Source organism: Vanrija pseudolonga, chromosome 2, assembly GCF_020906515.1.
Source record: "Vanrija pseudolonga chromosome 2, complete sequence".
Taxonomy (NCBI): Eukaryota; Fungi; Basidiomycota; class Tremellomycetes; order Trichosporonales; family Trichosporonaceae; genus Vanrija; species Vanrija pseudolonga.
This window is the reverse complement of record NC_085850.1, coordinates 650470-668862: the sequence shown is the minus strand read 5'-3', so window position 1 is coordinate 668862 and position 18393 is coordinate 650470. Positions and strand designations below refer to the sequence as shown.

The window sequence follows — 18393 nt, the reverse complement described above, 5'->3', positions numbered from 1 at the left end:
ATGAAGGTGGACCAAAAGTTCAAGCCAGGCACGGTGCTCGCCACGTGGGAGAGAGACAATCTGTGTGGGTGTACACGTCATTATACCAAAGGACCCACCCCCCTCGGCCGTTGATAAGTCACGCCACAGCGGAGAAAACCAATTCCCGACCGCATCCGAGTGCCGTCTGCGCTGGGGGTGCAGGCAGCTCCGCCAGGCTGGTACCGCCTACGCTCGCTCGCTCGCTGTCCACTCCGCTGCCTGCCTGCACTCGACGTCGACCTTTCGACAACAGTGACACACGCTCCTCCCTCACCCTCCCTCACCTCTCTCCCATCTCGTGCGTAGCTTGCTTGGCCGCCCGTCGTCGCCCCCGACATACACGCTTATACTTCCCCGCAGAAAAATGTCCGCCATCCGCCTCAGCTCGTCGCTCCGCGCCGCCTCGCGCCAGGTCTCGGCCATCCGTGTCGCCCGGAGGGGTTACGCCGACGTTGCGGACGGCGCCCTCAAGCTCTCGCTTGCCCTCCCCCACCAGGTGGGTATCTGCGCGGCTGCGCGCATGCCATGGACGATGTGCGCGGGCTGGAGGGGAACTGGCTGGCCATCGGCAATCGTCAAACGTGGGCCGAAGTCAAGTGTGATGCGTTGAGGCCTTGCCGGCCCCAGTTCCCTCCACTGCCTCGTCCAAGATTGCCCCAGACGCACACTCTAACCCCCCGCGCAGTCCCTGTTCACCTCGTCGGCCGTGACCCAGGTCAACATCCCCGCCTACACTGGTGACATGGGTGTCCTCGCCAACCACGTCCCCACCATTGAGGCTCTCCGCCCCGGTGTCGTTGAGGTTATCGAGGAGGGTGGCAAGACCGGCAAGTGGTTCGGTGAGTAGATAACGTGTGCGCGCGCGGGGAAGGTGTGCACGATGGTCGGGAAACGCAACAGATGAGGCGCGGGCAGGAGAGCACATCGCATCGCAATCACAACACCGCGACGGGGTGACGTCGATGATGATGTTCTCACTTGCTCGCCAATCTCCTCGCTGCTCCTCTCGATATCGGCCTCCGCTACCTTCTCCGTGCAACCTCGTAACCCAGCCCAGCCTCTAACCTGCGCAGTCTCGGCCGGCTTCGCTACCGTCCACGGCAACAACAGCATCACCATCAACGCCGTCGACGCTTACCCCCTTGACGCCTTCACCATCGAGGTGCGTTCATGCCGAGGGAATGTATGAAGAGCATACTAACGCTGCTACCAGAACGTCCGTGCCGGTCTCGCCGAGGCCAACAAGGTCATTGCTTCGTCGGCTCCCGAGGCTGAGAAGGCCGAGGCCCGCGTCGAGGTCGAGGTCTTTGAGGCTCTCCAGGCCGCTCTTGCCAAGTAAGAGTGGTTGTTAGTGGGTAGAAGGTAAACGCCTGGTCCACGGGCAAGCGCTGTTCATCTCAATATGCATGGATAGTGTGAATGGTTTGTGTGGGGACGAGAGGGATGGAAGATGGAAGGCAGATGGGTCGTCATGTCGATATGTCGAGAGAGCTGGTGTGATGAGCCATGCGAGAGCCACGCCAATGCCACGCAGATGCCATGCACCGCTCAAAGTCGTTGTCGCGGATGCATTGTGCGGTCTTGTTGCCGCTGGCCGGACATATGCCGAAACAAGACGGGTCATGGATTCTGACTTTACAGTGTGCAGCAGTCGAGGGGAGCGAGGGAGGCGAGGCGAAGCGCGAGGCGTGACTGTGTGCCTTCCTTGCGACACGTCAGGAAGACAGGGCCGGAAGGGTCGTGGGTCAAGGGCGTTCCCCGTGAATCGTCTTTGCAGTCAGTCTCCTGTCTTGGCCATGCTGCTGCTGCTGCTGCTGCTGCTGCTGCTGCTGCTGCTCGGCTTGCGTTGCTTGCTTCAATTGTTTTGCAGTGTCGCAGCAAAGAAAAGCGGGAACGAAATGAAATGAAATGGGTGGGTGGTAAAGATGCATCTGATGCCACTGGACGCGTCGGATCCTGCTGCAACCCAGATCCTGCAAGCCGACCTGCCCTGGGGGGGGGAGGAATGTGTCGCGGGCGCCCAGCCAGCCAGCCGGCTCTGCCCACAGCCAGCCCACAGAGCTGGGCTGGTGTGTAGGCAAGGTGGGCTGCTGCCATGGCCCACCTCCTTGTGCGTTGACTACAGCTTCAGCGAAAAAAGGGGTGGCGGATCGACACGGCGCGGCAGAGAGCTGCTGCAGACCCTTTGCCGTTGCGCGCCAGCACGCTGGATTAACCCACCTCGACATATGCATGCTCGTGGCAATCTTGCCCGCGCGTCTGCCGCGACGCATAAAAAAAAAATTGTCTCGGTCCATCTCTCGTAATGGTCATTGAGCGTACATGCGATCAATCGCCACTCATGTAAACAAACAATGCAGCAGCAACACCGCCTTGGTAGCATTGTGCGTGTTGCTGCTGGTTGGAGTGGCTAACTCGACTGACAGTCTGTCTGTCGCATCCACCCCACCGCGAGGCGCCTAGCGTGTTTGTCCAGTGCGGGGTTGGCGCGTTTTGCCGCCAGCACTGCCAGTATAGCCAGTATATGCATGCTAGCTGCCGCCGGCCGGCGCGCACCGAACCCCGCCGCCAGGGCACGGTGCTCTCGTTTCCAGCCATCATCAGCGTGAGCTTGGCAAAAGTACGCTGCTGCGAGCTGCCCTTGTTTCGTGCGCAAGCTAGCTATGCATGTGGACGCGAGCGCGAGCGTGAGCGCGTGCGAGCGGGCCGGCAGGCGCAGGCGCAGGCGGCGCGTAGCTTAACTTGCTGTCGCGCTCGCTGCGGGGGACTGAGCGGGCATGAGGAAAAGCGGGACGACACAAGGGGAAGGAGCGCATCAAAGCAGGTCAAGCAAGTCAACGCACGCTCGTGTCGCGCGCGAGCAAGGCACTCGTCTCTGCGTCCGTGTTGTCGTCGGTAGGTACGCGCGATGCGATAGCTTGCAACCTCGCGCCGCCGCTTAAGATGGCGCATGTGTGTGTGTCTGTACTGTATGTGCATGGGCTCGCGGCTCGTGTCGCACGCCCGCAGTATGCACGCCCGCACGCACGCACGCTCGCAAGAGATATGCAGTGGCGCCTGGCCTGGCGCCAGGAGGCGGCCATGCGGCTGCGGGCGGGCTCGGTGGTTCAAGGCTCATGGCATGCGTGAGTGATCGCGATTGGGCTCTGACAAGGTTGGGTGGTGGCGGGGGAGGTGGGTCTTGGGGGGGGGTCTCGGTGTTTAATCTCAGTTGGCATCAGAGTTAGTTTGTGCAATTGCGAGATGTGAGCGCGCTGCCCTTGAGTGGCCACCGCGAGTGGGCGGCTGTCATGTCTGATGAGCCCCTTGTTGGCGCGTTATAAGACTAGATGAAGGTGAGGGCTACAAGCGACAAGCAGCACCTTAGAGTCTTGTCTTTGTGTGCATATCAAAACGCATCATGATTTGCACCTTGAGTGGCTCGTGCGTGTCTAGAAGAAGTTGTTCTAGCCAACTAGTGTGTGCATTAGAGTAGTAGAACGGTCAGAGTCGTGAGAGAGAGAGACTGCAGGTGGTTTGTCGACGGGGGCTATTTTAACGTGGACCCTGAGTGTGACCCTGATCCACGAGTCTCTGCTCTCGTGCCGTGTCTACAGCTTGAAAAAGTGGTCGACGAGAAAAGGGCGTCGTTCCCTCGTTGTTCTCTCTGGCTGGCTGCCTCTGCTGTCGTGCCTGGTACTCCTCGCTCTCTCACTTTGTGTCCAGCCAGCCAGCCAGTCAGCCAGTCATACCCAGCAACCCATCACCCAGCAGCCAGCCAGCCAGACCAAGCCCAGCCCAGCCAGCACCCACCTACCCAGCCCATCACTACTCCCACCAGCACCCACCGCCCAACCATCACCTGGTACCAAATACGCCGGTGCGACCTGCGGCGCCTCTCCCACTTTACCCTTGTCGCCTGTCGCCCTCACTTATCCCCCTCACCCCCCCCCCTCTGCTCTGATTCCCTCAGTCACTGTACCTGACCTTGACTGGCTTGCTTGCTGCTTGCTGGCCACTCGACCTCTCTCCTTCCCTCTCACCATAAACACACGCTGGGCTCTCCTCTCCTCTCTCCTGCCTGCTCCTAAGGAACCCCCCCCCCTTCCCTGCAACGCCGCGACCACTCCCCGTGCCAACGGCAGTCTAGGCGCACCCACACCACCTACTACCTACTACCACCCAACCAACCACTACACCACCAACATCTTTCTACACGTCCCCACCCCCACCCCTCGCCTCCCTCCCCCTTCCCTCCTCCCCCCTTGCCGCAACCCCCGCTCGATATTGCGATCAACCTCCAACCCACCACCCTCATCCACACTCAACTACCATCATCACCTCTTGTTCTCGCCATCCTCGTCGCCAATCAACCCTTCAGCATCCAAAGCAAAATCAGCTCACTCCTATCCAACACCCCCCTTACCGTGGGAAGCGTCCGCCCCGTCGTACTTCCCCTCTTCCTCCTTGGCTACCTCGCTCCTCCTATCCCCCCCCCCTCGAAACTCTTGACCGCACTACTTCATCAATCCAGCATCATTGTCACTCCCCCTCATCAGCATCGCCCATTTGCATATCAAGCCCATTGCCAGCACCTCGCCCTGGCTTGTACAAGACGCCCATTGGAGCCCTAATCAAGGAGTACTACCTCTCCTTGCCTCCGCCCGCCCGACGACCCATCAACACGGCACCCTCTTGCTCCCACCTCGGCTCGCTCGCCGAGAAAACGACTGGGCATCGCGGTCCATCACCTGCTGGCATCGCGTCCACAAGTGTTCACCAGAGCGGCTGATTTGTCGTGGTGACGACGTCTGTGGATCGACAGACATTCAGTGACGCCTGCGTACAGAACGTGCCCTTCAACCTTGGACGCGCGCCCTCTCACCTTGTCCTCGTCGCACAGGCCCATCGTTTAATCACCCAGGCCCTCCCGCCGACGCGTCCAGTCCCTCTGGCTCCTCACTGTCAACACAACCTCAAAGAGCATTAGACCTCTGCATCTCTGGCAAACCTCGTCGCGTGTCCAAGTGAGTCCTCGCCCTCCTCCCCACTCCCCGCTCGGTTCACGTCAGTCCGCCGCCACGCCCCTAGACAACCCTGCACCCTTCATCCCAGCCATCCTTGCCCTTGTCGTCTCAACCTCGCACTCCCTGCATCATCCATCACCACCATCGCAGTGTGGTTGCATCGACACGACGGTTGGGCCTCCCCCCCGCGCTGGGACACTCACCCACCACCCCGCGCGGCTCCATCACCGCGACAGCACGCCACCGTGCTAGTGGTGATTGGTCTAGGGCTGTCGTCGGACACTAAGGGCCGTTATCTATTCAACGTCCCGGCGGCCTCTCTCTAGCAGCATCTGTTGCCCCAGACGCGACCTTTGCTGGCAACAAAAGAGTTGCATGTGTGCTTGCGCTGGTCACTCGTTGTCACGGCGAGAATCAGTGCGAATCGAGCCGCAATCCGCCCCGTTCACCACCGCCCCCCCACCCCACCCCGATTCAGCCCTTTTTGCCTCCCCTCGTCCATTGTCCATCCTTTCACCTGTCATCGCACAGCACCATCTCTCTGATTGCTAACACGCACGACTAGAGGCAACTCGCCATCCACTTTCGGAGCACTTCGTTGCGAGTGGGCACGATTCAGCCGGTAAACTGAGTCGAGGCCCTGGCGATAAACGTGAGTGGTCCAACCTTTGCTCCGTCGCTAACCCCCGCTAGGCCATGGCCTTGCCCCATCCAGCCATCATCCATCAGCAACACGCGTCTCCAGCCGTGTCCCATCCTCCCCCTCATCTAATGCAACAGCCCGGCCAGCCGGGCCCTTCGGGGATGCCGATGCAGGTGGCCCAGTATCAGTACGGCGTCCAGGTCCGACCCCCTCAGGCTGGCATGGCCGCCGGAATCGCCATGTCGCAGCAACAGATTGCTCAGTTTCAACAGCAGAGGCAGCAGCAGATGGCTATGACCCAGCAGCAGCAGCAAGCCGCGTCTCTGCAACATCAAGCCGCCCAGGCAGCGCAAGCACAAGCGCAAGCAGCACAGGCGCAGGCGCAGGCGCAGGCACAAGCGCAAGCGCAAGCAGCACAGGCTCAGGCTGCCGCCCAGCAACACCAGCAGGCAGTCCAGGCAGCTGCAGCAGCTCAGACGGCTCAACAGCAGCGAGCTGCCGCCATGGGTCAACAGCCTGGCCACCACATGTCACCTTCACCACATCTCCAGCACCAGGGCTTCCCGATCAATGGCCCTGGAGCAGCTATGCCTCCGCACCAGTATCCTCAGGCAGCAGGTCCTTCCATGGCCCCAGGAGCACGGCCAACCGTTGGAATGCGCCCCCAACGACCAGCTCATGTTCGTCCTCCACAGCAGCAGCCCGGTATGGTGCAACAGCATCCTGGGTTCCCACAACATCCAGGAATGCAGCCCGCCCCGCCCGGTCAAGTGCAGCAGCATCCATCTCATGTTCAGGCGGCCGCGCAGCCAGGTCAGCCCCAGCCCCAGGCACAGCAGCCAGCGGCTGCAGTCCCCACCCCAGGTCACCCTCAACACCCTCAGCACCCAGGTGTCGAGCACCAGTTATCTTCGCAAGGATATGACATGACGAGGGGGCCGTCAGTGCAGTCTCAGATCGGACCTATTCGCGATCCAGACGCAACGTGAGTGGCGACTGGGGACAAACTTTAAGCTCCTGGACCTTTGGCTGACGACGATTTTTCCCAGGATCAAACCGTTGATTTTTGAGTACTTGATGAAGCACCAGCTTCCTCAGACAGCAAATGCGCTTCGAAATGAAGCAGGCCTCCCAGAACAGAGTGTGCCTATTGAGGGGCCAAACAAAGGCCTGTTGAACGAGTGAGGTCATGTTCTGGATTTCAACAACTCCGCAGCTGACATGCAACGCAGGTTGTGGCACGTGTTTTCGGATCTTGCGGCTGCCGGCAAAGGACCGGCGGCGTTGAGTAACGGCACGGCCTATGCCGAGGCTATCGGCCGCCTACGATCCTTGAGGCAGTCTATTGCTGGGACACCTGGAGCTGTACCGGGCACGCCCCAGCCCCAGTTCCAAACCCCAACAGGTGGTGTCGCCGCTCAGCGTGTTCCGTCCCAGCAACAGAACTTCCAGCAGGCGCAGGCCCAGCAGCAGGCGCAGGCGATGGCCCAGCAGCAGGCTCAGCAGCATGCTCAAGCCCAAGCTGGCGCAGGCATGACCCAAGCCCAAGCCATGATGCAGCAGCAGCAGCAACAACAGCAAATGGCGGCGCAGACACATCAGCAACAGCAGCAGCAGCAAGCTGCTCTTATCCAGCAACAGCAGCAGCAAGCGGCCACCCAGCAGCAACACGCCGCTGCCGCCACCCAGCGCTTTGGTCAACAGCCTCCAGGAGCCGTTGCCGGTTCCCCCGCACAGCAAAGACCACCAGCTCCTGGTCAGCATATCTACGCTGCCGCCCAGCCCATTCCAATGCAGGCAACCGCATCAGCAGGACCCAACCAGCCATCACCGATCGCACCGTCTCCTCGCATGTCGGCTGCTCATCCCATGCCCTCGCCCCATCAGAAGCACATGCGGCCTCCAATGAACGGCGTCCCCGGCCCTCAAGGAACGCCGACCATGATGGCCGCGATGACGCAGCAACAGCAGGCGGCTGCCGTCGCTGCTGGAATGGCGCACCCTGGGCAGAGCGGCTTCATGCACCCTCAGACCCCCCAGGCCGCCGCAGCCAGCCCCGCCCAGCAACCAATGACGCCTCAGATGTCGACCTCCCAGCACAATCTGTTGACTGCTCAGGCACAGGCCATTAATGCCCGCACCGCCGCCCAGCAGCACGCTCAGCAACAAGCTCAGCAGCAGGCCCAGCAGCAACAGCAGCAGCAGCAGCAGGCACAGCAAGCTCGACAAGCTCAGCAGGCTCAGCAGCAGGCTCAGCAGCAGGCCCAGCAGCAGCAGATGCAGGCGGCTCAGCACGCCCAGCAGCAGGCGCAAGCGGCCGCTCAGCACGCCCAGCAGCAGCAGCAGCAAGCGCAACAGAACCAGCTGGCCCAACAGCACGCAGCCGCGCATCACGCGGCCCAGCAGCGGCAGCAGCTGGGCATGCAGCCTGGTATGCAGCCCGGCATGCAGCAGCCCAACGGCCCCCACTATGCGAACCAGATGAGCCTGCAGCAGCAACATCAGTTCCAGCAGGCGCAGCAAGCGGCTCAGCAAGCGGCGCAGGCAAGCGCCAGCCAAATCTACTCGAGCCTCAACCTTGGCCCGGTCAATCCCTCCATCATGCAACACGCCCTCGCCGCGCTCAACTTGACGGGCCGTGATGTTAGCTCGTTTAGCGAGGACGAGAAGGTGAGTTTGTTCTGTCGACCTGATATCTGACTGGCAGTCCCGCGTGATTGTAAAGTACCAGCAGACACTTGCCGACGCAAGAAGACAAGGACAATTTGTGGCCATGAACGGCGCATCACCTGGTCAGCCTGGAGGCCCCGGTGCCTCTCCCGCCAGCACGCCTCAGCAGCTGCACCAGCAGCAGCACATGATGCTTCAGCAGCCACCAGGACCACTGGGGCCGCAGCAGCAACAGCAGTTGCAGCAGCAACAGCAGCAGCAACAACAACAGCAGCAGCAACAGCAGCAGCAGCAGCAGCAACGGCAGGTCAGTGGACAAGCACGCCCTCATGGCATGGCTTTTGAAGCATCCACTCCGATGCAGGTGGGCGCCAATCCGCCGCCAGCCAGCCTCCGCAGACACATAGACTGACACACCGTGTAGCAGGGCGAATCGAGCACTGGCCCTCGTGGCAACACTCCACCTGACCGAAAACGACAGAGGCGCAACTCGGGTAGCGCAGCACCAAGCCCATTCATCCAACCTCAGACGCTGCAGTCTGGCTTCCAGGCGCCACAGCAGCACCTCCCTCCGCAGCAGCAAGGCATCACCCTGCAGCAGCAGATGCAGATGATGCAGCAGCAACCTGGTGGAGTCGACCCAAATCAGGTGTGTTGAACCGAGTCTGGTTGGCGATACCCATGGCTGACCCACCCAGATGAGCAGAAACCCCTCTGCTAGACAGCTCAACGGGCCGAACGCGTCTAGAACGCCGGGAAGCATTGAGGCGAGAAGCCCTGCGCAGGGTGTCCCTGGCCAATCACCCAGAAACCCGTCCCAAAACGGTGTTCCTGGGCAATCGATGCAGCGCAACCAGAGCAAGGGTGGCCCTGGCGACGGTGCCATGCCTCCTCCGCAGAGCCCGGCTGCAACGACAATGGGACGCACACCACAGGCGCAGAAGATGTCGATGACGCCAAAGATGCAAAAGGAGGAGTTGATTGTGAGTTGAAGCGGAGCGACCTTTGTGCATGCTAACGCACCTCAGCGCGAATCTGCCACGCCAAAATCGCGCAACTCTCCCAACACCACCATTGCCATTGGCGGTGACTCTACGACGCAATCTGGGTCGACTCACGTCTTAACGCCTTCACCTCCGTCGGCGACGACCGCGACCCCGGCCGGTGGCAATGTCAATGGCCCCGTGTTGAACGGAGTTGTGGACGCTGCTGTGCTTTCGGCCACGTCGCAGACATTGACATCGGGAACTGGCATCCAGTCGACATTATCCTTTGGCGGTGACGTGCTTGGGGACGCCTCGAGCTTGTTTGGAGCCGAAGGAGACTTGGACTGGATGACGCAGCTCGGTGGCGAAGGCATCGACTTTGCGCAATACCTCGAGAACATTGGCGACGACAACGAGGGCGAAACGAGCATTGCATAGACTCGACTTGCGCCTAGAGGAAATGGTCCGCAAATCTCTGTGTGTCTACTAGTATCCGCGTCGGCGTATTTGGTTGTTGTCACGCGGGGGCTGCTCCCAAGGCCCTCGTGCTGTGTGTGTGTGGCATCCGGTCGTCTCTTGGTGTTTGCGTTCTTCTTGCTTGCTCTAGTTTCCCTCTGTCTCTCTCGCTGTCTCGCCGCTTGTCTCTCTCATCTTACAAACACCCATCTTCTCTCTTTTTTCCCACTCTTATTTTACCTTGCCCATCACAGTATCATGGCCGTAGTGATACCCATACATTGATTCTGAACGATAGTAGTTCCATGCACTACATATGCACTGCGGCGGCGAGGCGAGAGGGTGGAGCGGTGGGTGGGTGGGTGAGAGCGTGGGTGTGTTGGCCTGCGTGGCTGCAAAGGCGTCGCAATACGTCTCGGCACTTGACATTGTAAACTGAGGGTGACAAAGGGAATGCCACTGGCCCCCAAAGGCCGCAAAGGTGCCTTGATAACGAGAGAGTCAGAGTGCCACAAACAGGCTTTGTTGACGATAGCCGCGACGCGCGGCGGGGGCGCCAAGAAAGTCAGTCATCCGCCGACGGACCGACCGATAAACGTTTGTTCCAACAAGCCGTCTTTGAGCTTTACCACAACACACAATGCGACCATGAGCCCCCTGGACGCCCGGAGCGGGGTAACGCTGGGCGTGTTTGCGATCGCAAGTGCGTGTGCTCATCAGACCCAAGCTAATGGCCGCCCCAGACGCGCTCGTCATCCGGCCGCTGAGAATACCGCTGCCGTCGGCGCTGCGGCGCGTAGCAGCTCGCATCGCGCGTATACTGGGCCGTAGTGATACCCCGACACACGCGACCCTCGGCCTTGCGTCTGCGCCCGTCGTCGCTGTCCTCCTCCTCCTCGCGAGCACGTGTATCCCCCCGTCTGTGGTGCGCGCGGGCTTTGTCGGGCGCGATGGCGTGCGGCCGTGGGACGTCATGGTGCTCTTCACGAGCTTTGTGGGTGGCGTGCTCCTCCTTATCGCCTGCCTGCCCAGCTGACCCCTGGCCCCAGGCGTACATCTCCCTCTCGCTAGACCATACCGGCCTGCTGCGCTACCTCGCGCTGCACGTCGCCTCGCGCGCGACCTCCCCCGCAAAGCTATACGCGTCGCTGTACCTCCTCTTCCTCGCGCTCGCCCTCGGCGTGGGCAACGACCCCGTCGTGCTGAGCGGCACGCCGTTCGTGGCGTACTTCGCCGCGAGCACCGGGCTGCCGCCACACGCGTTCGCGTTCGCCCAGTTCCAGGCGGCCAACCTCGCGTGCGCGCTGCTCGTGTCGAGTAACCCCACCAACCTGGTGCTCACGGCAAGCTTCCACCTCAGCTTTCTCCAGTTCTCCGCGTGGACCGCGCTGCCCACGGTCGCTGCCGGACTAGCGCTGCTCCCGGTGCTCATGGGCACCGCGGGGCGTAGCCTGCCAAAGCGTATCGACAAGGTCGACGTGCAGCCGCGCGCGGCGCTCGTGGACCCCGTCGGCGCGGCGTTCGGCGCGTCCGTGTTCGTCGTTACGATCGTGCTGCTCGTCGCCCTCAGCGCTGTCGGGATACTCGAGCACGGCGCCGCGGGCGTGTGGTGCGTCACTGCGCCTGCTGCGCTGCTGGTTCTTGCGCGCGACGTGGCGTACGACTTGGGCTGGGGGCGGCCGGGGGCGGCGGCGGCCAGCGGGGAATCGGGGGAGAAGGAGAGGGCCAGCGGCGCGCTGGGGTCCAGCGATTCGAGCGAGAAGGACAGTACCGCGCCCGCTGTCGTGTCTGGCAGGCTCGACGCCGAGGCACGCGACAAGCTAGACGGCGAGGCCGACGCCGCCGTCGGCACGACCGACACCCCAACACCGGCATCACCAACCCCACCACCCACCCCACCCCACCCGCTCCGCGCCATCCGCGCCGCGCTCCCAACAACAAGCACCACGCTCGCGGCCCTCCCGCTCCCCCTCCTCCCGTTCGCGTTCAGCATGTTCATCCTCGTCGAGGCGCTGGATCACACGGGCTGGGTGGGGGTGTGGAGCGGGTGGTGGGGCGCGTGGGCGCGCGCGAGCGGCGCGGCGGGGTGTATCTTTCTCATGGGGGTCGTGAGCGTCATCGGGTGTAATGTGAGCCGCGTGGCGCAGACCCACGAGAGCAGCTGACTCACACCCCGCGCAGCTCTTCGGCACGAATATCGGCGCGACAGTCCTCCTCTCGCGCATCCTCACGCGCTGGATCGCCGCGGCTCACCCCTCCCCGCGGGCACGGTACGGCAGCGTGCTGGCACTGGCCGTGGGGTCCAACTTTGGCGCCTACTCGTTTGTGTGAGTGGGCGCGAGCGCCAGCGCGCGAGCGAGCGGCAACTGCCAACTGCCACATTGCGACATTGCGCTGACACCCTCCCCCACCTAGCTTCCCCGCGTCCCTCGCTGGTCTATTGTGGCGCCACATCCTCGCCGAGAAGCAGCTGCACGTCTTGCCCCTCGAGTTTGCGCGGCGCAATGCGCTGCCGTTGGGCGTGACGCTTGCCGTGGGTTGTCTCGTTGTCGCGGCGGAGGTGTGCGTCATGTTCAAGTAGGCGGCGGGAGGTCGAGCCTCCCCCGCGCGTGTAACACATCGATAGACAACTTCATAGCATCTGATCTTGCTTGCACTACACTACTGCTCTTTTGATTCTTCTCCTCGCCACCTCGCCAGCTCGTCACCGCCTAGAGCTTGGCGCGCGGGGCAAGCGCCACGAGCTCAATCTCGATATCCGACCCGCGCGGGAGCTTGGCCGCGCCGATACACGAGCGCGCGGGCGCGGGCGTGGGCATGCGCGGCGTGTAGACGCGGTTCAGCTCGTCAAAGTTGGCGTAGTCGGTGATCTGTGGGTTGGGGTGGGGTGAGCGGGTGGGTGGGGGAGGCGGGGTGGGGCAACGCTCGCCGGCATGTCGCCTTTGCCACATGCCGACAATGCGCGCCGCGCGCGCACTCGCACTCACAAAGATGAGCGCCTTGACCGTGTGCTCCAGGCCCGAGCCGTGCGCCTTGAGCACCGCCTCGAGGTTGTCCAGGACGGCGGTCTGGTGTGTGAGCGGAGGCCAGACCGGAGGGAGGGTTGGGCTGGGGCTTGGCGGTGGGCCGAGTGGGTTGGCGGCTGAAAGACGCAGGCAGCAGCCACCGTACCGCCGTCTACTCTACCACCCGCACCCACCTCGCTCCGCTCGGTGCGCGCGTCGACTCACAACACGGTCCCCAAACGTCCCCTCGACCATCTTACCGTCCGGCGTGACGGGCAGCGCGCCAGAGCAGTAGATGAACCCGCCGGACACGATAGCCGTGGCTGCAGGATTGGGTTAGCTGGGGGGCAGAGGCACACGCCACGCCACGCAACGTACACAGGAAGGAAGGCGGCGCGGGGTAGCCCGGCACGAGGTACGTCTTGCGGTCGTCTGCCATTGTGTGTGTGTGTGTGTGTGTGTGTGCGTGAGTCGAGGAGAAGTGGGAACAGACAAGCAAGAGAGTGGGGCAGGCCGTTGCTTTAAGTGGGTTCGTTCGTTGCGTTGCGCTCCCGCCAGCCAACCCACGCGGAGATGACCGGCGGACGAGTACCGCGCACCCGGAGACATCCTCGTTATCGCGGCGTCGGCTTCACGGCGGCGCGTTTCGACGGCCCGTTCGACGGCATCGCGGACTAGTTCGGCAGAGACTCGCGCAGCAGGTAGACACGGCGCGGAGCAGCGCTGCGCAGCTTATCGCGCATCCTATCGGATCATGAATGTAATACATCTTCTACCGACGGCCGACGGCCCTCCGCCTAGACCTCCCCTACCATCCAAACGCGTCGCCAAGGTACAGTCCCAGGCTCGACACGTTGGTGTTGACAACGTCGAGGATCCGGCCTTCCACGCCGCGGAACGCAGCCCGCGCCCGCTCCCTGTCCGCGTCGGGCATGCTCACCTCGGCCGTGCCACGCGCCTCGTCCTCCTCCTCTTCCTCCTCGCGTAAAACGCTCGCGGGGATCGGAAGGCCGAACCGGTCCTCTGCCAAGTGCTTCTTCTTGGCCCGCCGCTGCTCGGCACTCATGCCCACTTCTTCAGGCAGGGCCGCAGCCACCTCGGATCTCAGGCTACGCGCGAGCCCGCGCACAACGAGTGCAGCCAAGAAGGCAATGCCTATTGGGTTGCGCGCCGCATCGGCGCTAGTGCGCTTGCCCTCGAAGCGCAAGAGTTGGGTCGGCGGCACGGGTGGCGCTGGTCTGCTCGTCACCTGGGGAGAGTACACAAACGAGCGTTCAGTGCCGGGTGCCACTGAGATCCTCGGCTGCACGCTGGGTGGTTGAACAAGCGGCAGGTGCGTGAGGAGGTGCGTCAGGGTGAACGGCGAGTGGCGACATCCTGCCCACGCGCAGGACTGCGGGTGGCCTGCCAAGTGTGCCTTTTGGATGTGATCGAGCAGCTGGCCGGGGTTGGTGGCACCTTGTGGCCGTTGGCAGCCGCGCCAGAAGCAGAGGAAGCGATCGGCGTCATCTGTTCCCTTCCTGAAGCCCATGCCCGAGATGACAAACTTGGTCTCACCACGCTCGTCCGTCCAGAGCTTGGCCTGCGCCGCAGGGAATGCGACCGTGACGTTCTTGATGACCTCGGACGCGCTCAATAACTGCTCCACCGTCGCGGAGTTGGAGAAAAAGTCCCTGTACGCATGCCAGAACGTCACCTGCAGCAGCTGAGCGTGCGAGCAGTAGACGAACGTCTCGTGCATCCTGCGAGGTGTGGTTAGCTTTGGTGGTCATGAACCAACAACAGACAGCACTCACCAAGCAATGGACCGCTTCGGCTCGGTCATCTTGTAGAGCTCGTCCTTGACCGTCTGCGACAACTGCGGCGGTGTTGTGCCAACCTCGCGGGTGACGCCAGGCCCGCCAAACACCTCCATCTTTTGCTGGTCCGCCTCTCTCTCAATTCTGCGCCTCGCGGTGGCCCTCTCAGCGAGCGCCGGCCCGCCAGCGGGGTTGAGAACCTCGTGGGAGCGGAGATGCTCGACAGGGTACCACTGAGCGACATAGTCCTGGGCGCCGTGCTCAAGCAGCCTGACGAGCGACTTGAGGTGCGAACCAAACTGCGGGTCGGACAGAACAATGCGGGCGTACGCAGGCTGCGGGACCATGGCCGCCAGCAGGTCAAGGACGAGCTCGAGGAGCTGCGGCGGCGGCTGCAGCGTGAGGAGATAGAGGATGTGCTGGATGAAACCCTCGGGCGGCGGCGGGAACGTCGGCACCTGGAACGTGGTGATGAGAATCGGCAACGTGATGCTCAGCAGTCCCAAGTCGCGCGTCTTCATGGCGAACGTCGGCAGCACCTCTGTGAGGAGGCGGAAAACGGGTGGGCCACCGAATAAGAAAGGGTATATGGACTGGAGGATGATGAGGATATGCTGGAACGGCTCGGGCGAGCGGGCCGACACTTCGATCAAGAAGTCGATAGGCAGGTTAAAGAAGCGCAGGAGGAAGGCCACGAACGACGTCCTCGAGATGGTGCGCGGATTGTTGCCCGAGAAGCTCGCGTTTCGCAGGATGTGAAGCGAGGCCGCGGCGCGATCCTCGACGGCGGGGTCGCGCGTGAAGCTGGGCACGGCGCCGAGCGCATCGCGCTTGGATGAGGATGGCGAGTCGATGAGCTCGCGGTACGCGACCTCGCGCTCGAGTTCGTCGAGCCAGAGCTGCGGCCACTCCTTGAAGCTCGACACCGAGTCGACCCACGTCTCGAGGGCAAACTTCTCCGGGCGGTCAAAGGACGCGAGCACGAGGCGCGGGAGGGCCCAGTCGACCTCTTCTTCTACGCCAGAGCGCAGCGCGAGGAACAGCCTGTTCCTGCCACCGGGGGCCAGCTCGCGCTCCGAGGGAGTAAACTGCGAAATCGGCTGCTGCAGTCGAGTCGAGCCTGCCGCCGCGGCGTTGGTATGCTGCGGGTGCTGACCGTGCTGGGAGGGGTGGGCGGCGACGGTGCGCGTCGACGTCGGGACGACCATCGCGTGGGTGGTTGTGCTGGATGCGTGCGTGTGAGCGACAAGAGGAGTCGACGAGTTGCATCACTCTTTGTCCATATGTTCGTGTTGTTCTGGGTCGTCGATCGCGTCGGTGTGATTGATTGGTTTGATCCCGCTGTCAGCCCGCTCGTGGCTGTCGCGTGCAGGGAGGCCAAAATGACACGTGTGACAATCTCAAAAGTTGGAGGTTTGAGGTCACTGTTGCTGCATGCAATATTGTGAGAGGCGCATCTTGTCGAGCTCGACTGCATCACACACCACCATGGACGCACTACTCGCCGCTGCCGGCCCCATGAGGCCGGACAAGCGCAAGCGCGACTACCGGGACCGCAACACCAAGCCGCAGGCGCACAAGACGGTCGAACGCGGGGACAAGGAGGCCGTCGACCCGTCGACTGCCTCGATCCTCAAGACAACACGCACGCCGTCGTCGTTCCACTCGCGCAACCTCGCCAGCGGCAAGGGCAAGGAGGCAATCAAGCCCGATGCCAGCGTCCACCGCATCCATGACAAGAAGGTGCGCGCCAAGGTGGCGCGGCAGGACGTGGCGGCCAAGCAGGCTGCCATCGAGCGTGCCGACGTCAATGAGTGGATCAACACTCCGCTCTCGGGCGGCCAGGGCGGTATCGAGGTCGACTACGAAGCAGGAGAGCGCTCGTGGAAGGTGTCGCAGGACGCGATCGTCGAGGAGGTCGGCATCGCCAGCAGCTCGAAGCGCTTCGACCTCAAGTTTGACGACTGGGGATCGTACAAGGTCGACTATACCCGCAACGGACGTCACCTGGCGATCGCGAGCAGCAAGGGACACATTGCGACGTTTGACTGGCAGGCGGGCAAGCTTCTGTCCGAAATCCAGCTCAAGGAGTCGGTGCGGGATATCAAGTTCTTGCAGTCGGAATCCTTCTACGCCGTCGCGCAGAAGAAGTACGTCTTCATCTACGACGAGAATGGTGTCGAGCTGCACAAGCTCAAGCACCACATCGACCCTACACATATGGAGTATCTGCCATATCATTACCTTCTGTCTACGGTGGTGAGTGGGGCTTTGGGTTGTGGACACAAGGGACACCCAGCTGACTCGTTCTCCAGGGCAACGCTGGCCACTTGAAGTACCACGACGTTTCCACTGGCGTCATGCTTACGCAGATTGCCACCCACCTGGGCTCGCCATCTGCCATGGCCCAGAACCCCCACTCGGCCATCATTCACCTTGGTCACGCCAACGGCACCATGACGCTGTGGTCGCCAAATCAGACGACGTCGCATGTCAAGCTGCTGGCCCATCGCGGACCGATCGCTGGCATCGCCATCGACCCGAGTGAGAGCAGTGTGGGACGGTACTGTGCCACCGCAGGACTGGATGGAACGGTCAAGCTCTGGGACGGCCGCATGTGGGGCAAGGAGCTGCGATCGTGGACGGTGCGCAACCAGCCAGCGACCATCTCATACTCTGGACGGGGCATCCTCGCCGTTGGAGGCCGCACGGGAGTGACAACGTACCGTGACGTGCACAAGAGCTCGGTCGGAGCTCCCTCGCCGTACCTCACGCTCCCGCTCCCCGGTCTGAGTGCCTACTCGACCAAGTTCTGCCCCTTCGACGACATCATCGCCGTGGGACACAACCGCGGCATCAGCTCGTTGCTCGTTCCCGGTTCCGGTGAGGCCAACTTTGACTCGGCCGAGGCAGACGTGTACGAGACCTACTCTCGCCGACGGGAGCGCGACGTCCGCTCGGTCATGGACAAGATCCGGCCCGAGCTCATCACGATGGACACGGACTACCTGGGACACATCTCGCTGGACAAGGGTGGCCAGACCCACGCCGAGCGCGAGGGCCGGTCGTTCCGCCAGCTGGGCCGCATGGAGCGTCTGCGCGCGACCGGCAAGGCCGACGAGGACGAGGACGAGTGGAACGGCATCAACAGTGCAGACGAGGGCGACGCCAACGAGGGCGAAAGGCCAGCGAAGAAGAAGGTCAAGCACAAGCAGCGTGGCAAGGGCACTGGAATGAAGCGGTACCTTGCCAAGAAGAAGAAGAATGTCGTGGACAAGGAGCTGGTAAGTGGGGCCACGATTGGCAATAGCGGCGCGGGATTAGGCTCGGACGCTGACGCAGCGACAGCTCGCGGTCCGGGACAAGGTCGACGCCCAGAAGAGGGCCGAGGACATGGAGCGCAAGGTGGCAAGCGGCGAGGTGGTCAAGGAGACTGGTGCGCTTGCACGATTTGGATGATGAGCGGGGTGTGTGGCGCGGCGCGGCATAGATCAGTACTGTTGTTCACATTGCATTCACTGGGTATTGGACGTTGTGTAGGAGATGTTGTGTTACTGAGGAGGTGAGGTGGACGTGGTACAGTCAGGATGTGGGAGGTGGCGGTGAAAGTGGCGGCCGGAACCTCGGCGATGGAGCGGCGGTGGCCGTCGCCGTCGGCGGCAGTGGCGAAAAGTGAAAACGGCCTCGATCGTTCCGGCACTGTTCAACCCCACTCGGGGAGACCGTTTTCGGGGGGTTTACGCATGCAATGCAGTGCGCAGCGGCTCTTCCCTCGCCACCCCGAGAATCGTCGCCACCATCCCAGCC

The 18393-nt window shown here is 62.5% G+C and overlaps 6 protein-coding genes across 7 annotated transcripts; 4 read left to right on the top strand and 2 right to left on the bottom strand.

The window, feature by feature from the left end:
• Nucleotides 1-231: 231 nt before the first annotated feature.
• Nucleotides 232-1444, top strand: atpD_1 (ATP synthase subunit delta, mitochondrial). 2 transcript variants are annotated; one of them, XM_062768525.1, is made up of 5 exons: nucleotides 232-319; nucleotides 382-517; nucleotides 707-860; nucleotides 1095-1183; nucleotides 1235-1444. In XM_062768525.1, the coding sequence occupies exons 2-5, from the start codon at nucleotides 386-388 to the stop codon at nucleotides 1358-1360; spliced, it is 501 nt and encodes a 166-aa protein (XP_062624509.1). In that variant the 5' UTR covers nucleotides 232-319; nucleotides 382-385; the 3' UTR covers nucleotides 1361-1444. The 2 variants fall into 2 exon arrangements, with proteins under 2 accessions (XP_062624509.1, XP_062624510.1); XM_062768526.1 differs by having other exon boundaries at nucleotides 232-517.
• Nucleotides 1445-4260: 2816 nt separating this feature from the next.
• Nucleotides 4261-10106, top strand: LOC62_02G002024 (uncharacterized protein). The gene is made up of 9 exons (XM_062768524.1): nucleotides 4261-5027; nucleotides 5593-5679; nucleotides 5721-6655; nucleotides 6720-6851; nucleotides 6903-8340; nucleotides 8378-8647; nucleotides 8765-8989; nucleotides 9039-9323; nucleotides 9369-10106. The coding sequence occupies exons 3-9, from the start codon at nucleotides 5724-5726 to the stop codon at nucleotides 9762-9764; spliced, it is 3678 nt and encodes a 1225-aa protein (XP_062624508.1). The 5' UTR covers nucleotides 4261-5027; nucleotides 5593-5679; nucleotides 5721-5723; the 3' UTR covers nucleotides 9765-10106.
• A 288-nt stretch (nucleotides 10107-10394) lies between these two features.
• arsB (Arsenical pump membrane protein) lies at nucleotides 10395-12363 on the top strand (the record flags this gene model as incomplete). Its single annotated transcript, XM_062768523.1, has 5 exons — nucleotides 10395-10485; nucleotides 10526-10776; nucleotides 10832-11911; nucleotides 11964-12109; nucleotides 12198-12363. Exons 1-5 carry the CDS (start codon nucleotides 10431-10433, stop codon nucleotides 12361-12363), a joined length of 1698 nt encoding a protein of 565 aa, XP_062624507.1. The 5' UTR covers nucleotides 10395-10430.
• On the bottom strand, nucleotides 12318-13247 carry MMF1 (Protein MMF1, mitochondrial). The gene is made up of 4 exons (XM_062768522.1): nucleotides 13166-13247; nucleotides 13013-13110; nucleotides 12770-12850; nucleotides 12318-12652 (listed from the first exon to the last, which is right to left on the bottom strand). Exons 1-4 carry the CDS (start codon nucleotides 13224-13226, stop codon nucleotides 12494-12496), a joined length of 399 nt encoding a protein of 132 aa, XP_062624506.1. The 5' UTR covers nucleotides 13227-13247; the 3' UTR covers nucleotides 12318-12493.
• Nucleotides 13248-13539: 292 nt separating this feature from the next.
• RSC9 (Chromatin structure-remodeling complex subunit RSC9) lies at nucleotides 13540-15829 on the bottom strand. The gene is made up of 2 exons (XM_062768521.1): nucleotides 14584-15829; nucleotides 13540-14529 (listed from the first exon to the last, which is right to left on the bottom strand). Exons 1-2 carry the CDS (start codon nucleotides 15792-15794, stop codon nucleotides 13596-13598), a joined length of 2145 nt encoding a protein of 714 aa, XP_062624505.1. The 5' UTR covers nucleotides 15795-15829; the 3' UTR covers nucleotides 13540-13595.
• A 216-nt stretch (nucleotides 15830-16045) lies between these two features.
• On the top strand, nucleotides 16046-18116 carry utp7 (putative U3 small nucleolar RNA-associated protein 7). Its single transcript, XM_062768520.1, has 3 exons — nucleotides 16046-16845; nucleotides 16902-17870; nucleotides 17935-18116. The coding sequence occupies exons 1-3, from the start codon at nucleotides 16075-16077 to the stop codon at nucleotides 18043-18045; spliced, it is 1851 nt and encodes a 616-aa protein (XP_062624504.1). The 5' UTR covers nucleotides 16046-16074; the 3' UTR covers nucleotides 18046-18116.
• Nucleotides 18117-18393: the final 277 nt, after the last annotated feature.